The 8282-nt window shown below is 34.2% G+C and overlaps 1 protein-coding gene across 3 annotated transcripts; it reads left to right on the forward strand.

The window, feature by feature from the left end:
- The first annotated feature begins 763 nt into the window (after positions 1 to 763).
- On the forward strand, positions 764 to 7667 carry Mlc1 (Myosin light chain alkali). Of its 3 annotated transcripts, none has more exons than XM_077441723.1 (7): positions 764 to 1238; positions 1669 to 1696; positions 4978 to 5135; positions 5209 to 5359; positions 5441 to 5527; positions 6025 to 6101; positions 6852 to 7667. In XM_077441723.1, the coding sequence occupies exons 1-6, from the start codon at positions 1236 to 1238 to the stop codon at positions 6048 to 6050; spliced, it is 453 nt and encodes a 150-aa protein (XP_077297849.1). In that variant the 5' UTR covers positions 764 to 1235; the 3' UTR covers positions 6051 to 6101; positions 6852 to 7667. The 3 variants fall into 3 exon arrangements, with proteins under 3 accessions (XP_077297849.1, XP_077297848.1, XP_077297847.1); XM_077441721.1 differs by having other exon boundaries at positions 1146 to 1447; positions 6852 to 7559; XM_077441722.1 differs by lacking the exon at positions 6025 to 6101 and having other exon boundaries at positions 1124 to 1238; positions 6852 to 7553.
- Positions 7668 to 8282: the final 615 nt, after the last annotated feature.

Consider the following 8282-nt stretch of genomic DNA (forward strand, 5'->3'; position numbering starts at 1 on the left):
ATGTGCATAGATACAAAAACACGTTTGATACACTTCGAAATGTGTTCATTTGAGCGCAGCTTCTTCTATTTTAACCATTTCTCAAAATCCTTTGATTGTAAACTTCGATTTTCCATATTTCTAATTATAAAATCTCTTTATATATCAATCATTGGAACTACTCAATGAAAATTTGATTGAATATAGTATATACATATTAATTTTCCTTCTACTATGTACTCTTTTCCAGAAGATTCTATTTTGTATTGCGTATAGACAATTAGCTGATGCGTTGGGCAATTGAGGAATGTACCAAGTAAGTAAGAATGTGATTATAATTATTATAGATAAGAGGGTAGAAAAGTACACTACACAAGTCCTTAAGGGTTGATCTATTGATTAACATTTGAAAGTGATTCAACATCGTGAAATATCTGTGATGTTTTCTGTTCTACATATGTACATAAGAACATTCTAGTAGATTCCGTTGAATTCGATAACTGTTAAAATGGATAGGTTAATTCCTTTACATTTTCAAATAAAGATACAATACTGATATGAGTACTGTATGTGTTGAATGTTTAAAGTTATTATTTATGTCACATGTACTTTTTCTTCTTCGATGCTATTCATCAAGAGACATTGCTCTAGAATAGTTCTATGACAGTTACCATAATACGTAGCATACTTTAATGAAACCACCCCTAAAAGATATTCCAAATGCGACCCTTCCCACGAACTTCGACATTTCGATTTCCCCAATCAGCATTGAACCAATTGGACCAATTTTTTCGACCTCGTCCGAATTGAGGACACGTCCCAAGCCCCTAGCGGGGGAGACGAGCATGCCAATGACTCAACCGACGAATATGGTCATAATAGTCATAATGCACCTGGTTATTTTCAAACCGACCAACAACTTTAGCATAAAAGTACCGCCGGCTTTCAGAAACAATCGCATATTCCCGTAGTCTACTGGGCCCACACCACAAACCGCAAAACCCAAACCGGGAGCTGACTGAAACAGAGTGGTACCCGACTTCAGAGCAGTACTTCATTGATCTGAAGCGAGACGAGGATAGGAGCCGTCGGCCGACCAAAATAGAAGCAAAGCGGATTCCTGGGCCAAATCTCAAATATCTCCAGACCAGAGCGCCATCTAAGTCGGATAAAACCGGCGTACGGTACGACTCAGCGTCCCACTTGTAGTCTGTGTTTCTGCGAGTGCACTTGATCGAGGGAACCGCACGCACGCCATGGTGAGTGCTCCCAATTAAAACAAAAAGAAATAAATACGTCAAAGCTTGCAAACAATAACTGTCTGGGAATAAGAAGCATGGCGCCGAAGCAAGGAAGCAACATAGTCTGCAAGAACACTAGAGCCAAACAGGATTGTTGTCCCGTTTTGGAGGCGCCGTTCGTGACAGCTTTCCGTTACTGGAAGTCCAAGCTCAAAAAAGCTCTGATCGTAATTTCACATACCCAAAGTTCAGTTTTTGTGTGACAACAGTAAATACAGTAGATAATCAGTGCTGCTTCTTTATGCTATCGTGCGCTTTTGGTGATTAGACACACACACACATACATATACTACACTACAATAGATTGAAACGAGCATTTTGACGCTTGTTCAATACTATCTTCGTATACAAATCGTGTCTAACGAGTATTTTTTCTTATTATTTTCAGGCCGATCTTAGCGCAAAGGACGTTGAAAGTAAGTGGAATCATTTTTATTAACTTTTAAACGTGGTTGTGTAATGTGCCTTCGCGTTTTGAATTGTGCAAACTTTGAGTGCTTTCGAAAGTGTTCCGATAAATCATCGAGTGGTGCAAATAATCAGTCCATCCTTTTCAAACTTGGTTGTGCAATTCCCACCTGATTTATCTCAGTGATTAAAAGTTTATAAAACGCACAAGTTTCCGAAGTACGCACTTTCAAAGACGGAAATGCCGAAAAACTTTCATTCAATAAAAATCAAATAGATTTCACACAATATATAAGTTAAAATTAATATGACTAGTGCTAAAACATATGATTGAACTTTTACATTAACGTATATACGTAAGGATTCGTTCTAAATTCGATTTAAAATAAAAATGAGTCGTTTATTGATTCATTTATTTTTTACATCAATAGTTAAGGATTCAATAAATGACATGTTTAAAGTTTGAATAAAAAATACGGAATATTTAGGGATGAAAAAATTGACACAACCGACTCATAGCCGAAATTCGATCCGACCTCAATGAGATCATGCTTAGAAAGTGGGTCAAATCCGGTCGAAATTTATTTCAGACACTTTCTAAAGCAATGATGCGGGTCAAGGTCGGCATCCCTATACATCATTTTAACCCAACGGTCAGACTTTAACCCCTTTGCGATTGAGCCGCAGCTTCCACACCCCTAAATCGACTCGCGTCCGAACCGAACGGGGGGGGCGGGGAAGGGCTGTCGTTTTCGAAATTTTCCCGCATTTTAGGGATGATTGAAGACAATATCGGAGTTCGAGAGAGGGAGGGGGAGGAGGAGGAGGATGGACCCGATGGAACATAAGCCGGGTCCGAGCACATCCTAAATATAACCGCGCGTCTTATAAGGCGCGAGAAGAGAGGGGCGTCCCGTGGTCTATTTCGGGTCCGAGTCGGTTCCTCCGAACCCGGTGGCCCTCCTGGCCTTCCCGGTCTCGGTTCCCAATACAATAATAATATGCACATATACGCGAAATTCCTCGACGACCCGGCTATTCCCGTCGCCATTGATACGCGTGACGGCCCACGTGTTTACTCGGTTATGTTTAGCCGACTGCACGTTACGTGTATTACCGGACATTCCTCATATTAGGACATTAGGTGTTATATTGTAATTATAATATACAATAAAGAATAGTTTTTTAATCGTTTCGTGCATTGAGAGTTCTTTCAGAGCATCGGTGTTGATTGGTAATCGATTGCTCTGACCCAATTGTTGACGCGCGTCGTGTCGTCCTTCGATTTATGATACTTTAATCTAATTAGAGAATTAATATAGAAAGGCCAACAACATGCGACTTTATCTAGATTTAATTGAATCAAATCGTAAATTAAAGGAATCGAAAAACTACTACGACTACTACCATTCGATCGAATATTTTACGTGTGAAATATTAAGTGCGGCGGAATAACGGGCGATTATAAATCCAAGTCAATTAATTCAAATTTAATTCATTTATAAATAATAATATGAATATTTCAAATAGTATAGAATAACATTGAATTTAATATAAACAGAATTTGACAATTGATTTATATTTAGATGGAAAAATTCCTCTAACTTTAACTTTGTACGTATAATGTTTGTTACATTCATTTGAACCTTAAAATTGGGTGCAGAATTAATAGAGGTTGGTTATTATTCAACTTTATGAATTAAATAATGAAATTTAATTGTAAATTATCGGAATTTGACCGGAAAGTTGGGTTATAATTTCAGTTCGATTCATATAATTTCAGTTCAGAAACCTAGCGCTCCCTCTCGTGAAAAATTAAATATTTCTGTACCCTTTCGTAAATTTAAAAATTGTTCAGTATTGGATGTCCCTCTGATGAGAGAATTTAGCAAATAACAATTTAATTAACTTGAGAAACTCTGACTTGTCACACACAAAGATGTCAATCTATTATGAATACATACAATATATATGAAAACTTCTTGAAGATACTCTTCTTCGAACAGTGACCCATTAAGGTCATATTCTACACTAAGCTTTCTCAAACATTCGATAAAATTTCACTAACTTAATATTTTATTTCTGATTAGGAAATACATACTAATTGAAAATAAAAAAAAATAATTAAATAGGGCGCAAATTTTTCTATTTACCTAATGTGACAAAATGTCTAGTACCAGCTCTGATATGTGTGCATATAATGTATTATAATAGATACAATAAATAAATCAAAATCATGTATTGAAAATTATCGTGCGTTCCCATTCGTGAAAATGTCCATTTCGAGCCCTGGTTGTATCAATTCTGAGAAAAAAATATTGATCAAGTGGGCAGAATAATGGGTCGCTTTCAATGCCTACAACATTTTCATTAGTACATACAATAAAGCGTAATGAAATAAAAATAGAATTTTCGAATTGACTTCTTCTCTAATGATGTGTCTTTCAATTGAGCCCTAATTCGTTTACTTTCCTTTGAATTGGATGATAATACGGCCCAAATGAAAATAATAATCTTGTATTATATACACAATATGATATGTAGATCAAAATTAGCCAATTAATTTAATTTTTCCGTTGTATGGTAATATTTATTATATTCTGTTGAATTCAAAGATAATATGACCCAAATTGATAATCATCTTATTTCTTTATACATATGTACACTTAAATTTGCCAATTTGGTTAATGTTACCTTTTTGTACGTGCGTATAAGGTTCGAAGAAGTAGGAATACATACATAATTTACGAATTATACAAATATTTTATGATTTTTATGATTTATTATTATTTTTATTTTATATTTTATGATTTATTTACTAGACATCTTCAAAGTATATACGACTAGATTTCTCATAGGTTGAAAGTAAGTTGTGACGAAAAATATTAAAACTCAATACAATGTTTGCACAATTCAACGTTTGGCACAACAATTCCGTTAGATCGAAAGTGTACAATATAAATTTTCGATGAAGTGTTTAAGTGCACAATTTATTTCGATTCATATGCGGGAAACAATTAAAGGGTCGTGTGACCCTATGAAGTATTAAAAGGGTCACACGTCAGCGTAACAATGGAATGCTTACGCTATCGCCTCTAAATTGTTTCACATTGTTGGAAGTTTTAATTAATACGTTCACAGTACGTTCGAGACGTACTGTCAAATATTAATTAAAACTCATATGAGATTTCCGGCACGTCACTGGTGGCGATATCGATCGTTTCCGTGGCATTTTTGCACGTACTGTAGTAGATGGATTGTAACATGTAGTGTTTTTGACATTTTCCAGGGGCGAACTTCGCTTTCTCCATTTATGACTTTGATGGATCCGGTCAGATCGATGCCATCAACCTTGGTGATGTGTTGCGCGCCCTCAACACCAACCCCACCCTCGCCACCATTGAAAAGCTCGGTGGAACCAAGAAGAAGGGAGAGAAGAAGATGAAGGTATGAACCATTCTAAAAAAGTACAAAATCCATTGAAAATCCAAGCAGATGAGCATATTTTTTTATCACATAGGTCGATGAATTCCTCCCCATCTTCAGCCAGATCAAGAAGGACAAGGATCAAGGATGCTATGAGGACTTCCTTGAGTGCTTGAAATTGTACGACAAGGAAGAGAACGGCATGATGCTCTCAGCTGAGCTTACCCACACACTTCTCTCCCTCGGTAATTGACTACACATATCAATCGAGAATTTTCTAACCCAAACCCAAAAACATCAACTGATTCATTCAATTTGACTTCTAGGCGAGAAACTTGACGACGCACAAGTCGATGAGTTAGTTAAGGATTGCATGGACCCCGAGGACGATGATGGTTTCATCCCCTATGCACGTAAGTTGAAACTGAATGATGATTTAGACACGAAAGGGGGAAACTTCAGAGTACAATGGATCGATTTTTGATTGTTCACCATAAGTAGAAATTCCTTTAGAATTTAGACAAATATATGCAACTTATCCAGTAGTTACACTATATAATAGATCTTTGATAATTTATTGAGTATTTACCAAAATTTTTAGCACATTATGAACTTGCACACTTATGTAAATGTAGTCCCGCCAATCTGGTTCAAACCAGAATGACTTTTTATTTACATCACTTGTTATTGAATCATCCTTGCACGCATATACCCACACTTTACCTGAAATAGACAGTATTATATCTAAGAACCTACACGTAGTTCTTTAAGTATGAATAATTTTTAGTTATTTATTTGAATTGCACTTTGATATATGTACCTCAACCTGCTCACTGAATGATCCTACCATTTTGTAATTTTGATCCTGAAACATGCATTGACCCCGGTTTGCGCCCCTCTATTTTTTCAGCTTTCTTGAAGAAGGTCATGGTGTAAGATGTGTCATCCCATCGGAACCACTAGTCCTACTTTTTAGTCCATAAGATCGTAAGTAACGTTTGTCAAAATCGAAAAATTCGATTCTAGTGTGGATTCAGCTTCTTCTACTCTGCTACTACTACTATTTTTACTACTACTGCTTTCTAATTATTTATTTATTACTATTATATATGTATAACGAGATTTTGCGAGTTATTTTTTTTATGCAACGTCACGTCGAGCGTTCAACTATCCAGCCGCCGGTTCTCAAACTTTCTACTCAATTTATATATTTGCATTTAAACGACTTCTATCGGCGATTAGATCGGCGCTCCTCTAAAACATGTCTCGTCTATTGAGATATGCTTAAAACAAAAAAAAATTTAATTGACTAATTCGGTTCATTTTATTGTATTAAAAATATGATTAATCTATCAAGTTTTTTAAATCGAAGTATATTTGATTTAAATTTTACTCACATATTTATTTAACTAAACGCTTTATGTGCTAATTTTATATATTGTGACGTACAAAAAACTTAACATTTTCTTATTTAAAAGAATTCAAATTTATTTATAATATACATACAATATTTTAAATAATTTTGAAAATGAATTATATACATGTACGTCTATAGTATGTGATCGATTCAAAATGATTATATAGAAAATACTAAATTGATAGTGCCTATATAATATAATGTGTAATATATACGTTGTCGATGTTGTGTTTTTACTATTTTATACATTGAAATTTTTATTAAAATGTTATTGATTTTTTAAAAATTTAATATTAATGACCGTTGTTCTGAATTTGCAGCTTTCCTCAGAAAAATGTGTGATGGTTGGGGAAAAAAACCAGAGGCTGAAGGTGAAGGCGAAGAAGTTGCTGCATAAAAGAAGAGCTGGCCATCATCAGCACCATCGTCTGCACTTGACAGCAACACAAACTATAACCAAAAAATACGCCCGCCGAACATCTGCCAACATCAAATTTTGCAACATCGAATGTTTTGTGAAAAACCTCAACCGGAAACATTTTCGTCATACTATTTGAACATCTACAAATGGGCACCAAAAACAAAAAAATCTGTTTTTCACGTATATTTTGAAGATAAAATCAGAACATTCAATCGTCACTTTATTTATTGTATCATCACAGCATTGGATCAATCATCACGTGAACGCACATCACATGTACATATGAATAAATATTAATTTATAAATGAATATGTGAAAGTTTATTCTTATTATTACTTATTATTATTATTATAATTATTGTAATAGATAAATTGTAAATTGCGCAACACCATCACAACAACATCAAAAGTATGTTATTTATTTGTAAATTAATTTTTACTATGTATAATATTATTATTTTTGAAGGGGTGGCCCTGTAAGGCCCCCGCACTCCATCGCATATTTTTTGTTATCATTTTATTTATTTGGTTAAATTACAAAAAAAAAAAATATTTGAAAAAAATATATATAAATAAATAAACATATTATTTTATAAATAAACATTTCCAAAGACGATGTTTTAATTCGGTCGACGGAGCACATATAATTTTACCATTGTATAACGCATTCCTTATCACAATTTTTTAAATATAAAATATAGACTCTGACTTTTGAGAAATACCAATTTTTTCACCACATATTTTATACATACAGACAAATATAATACAATTCTTGAATATCATAAGTAAAGGCCGGATAACCAAGGTGCCGTCTTGAAAAAAACGGACCCTGAGGGTGCTGTGTATTATTCATTGCATTGTTAAAGGTTCGCCGAATGTTTTTTTTTTGACTCTAGCTTTGTAAATAGAACTAAACCGCCCCGATTCCTAGAAAAAGCACTGCGACTATCCGGTGTCTAATCATAAGATACATAAGTTTACTCAATGTAAGTATTTATAGATAAGTAAGTACATACATACAAATGTGAATCATGATATAAAATTCATATTTATTTATTTATAGTTTTGGACCATTGCGACTTTACAGGAAGAACCTAATGTGCCACAATGGCCTACATTTGAAAAGAGAAGAAAAAACAAAAAAATAAAATAATTAAAATACAAAGAAAAAAGCAAAAGCAGAAAACATGATAAATAAAAATAAAAATAAAATATGTATGTTATAATGGTTCGGTGATTATTCCGCACAAGTGATCTCGTCACGATCAAGTCATCTACGGAACATCTAACACCCGAAAATTCTATCAACCGAGAGTTAGAGAGAGAGAGAA

Source organism: Arctopsyche grandis, chromosome 11, assembly GCF_051622035.1.
Source record: "Arctopsyche grandis isolate Sample6627 chromosome 11, ASM5162203v2, whole genome shotgun sequence".
Classification (NCBI taxonomy): Eukaryota; Metazoa; Arthropoda; class Insecta; order Trichoptera; family Hydropsychidae; genus Arctopsyche; species Arctopsyche grandis.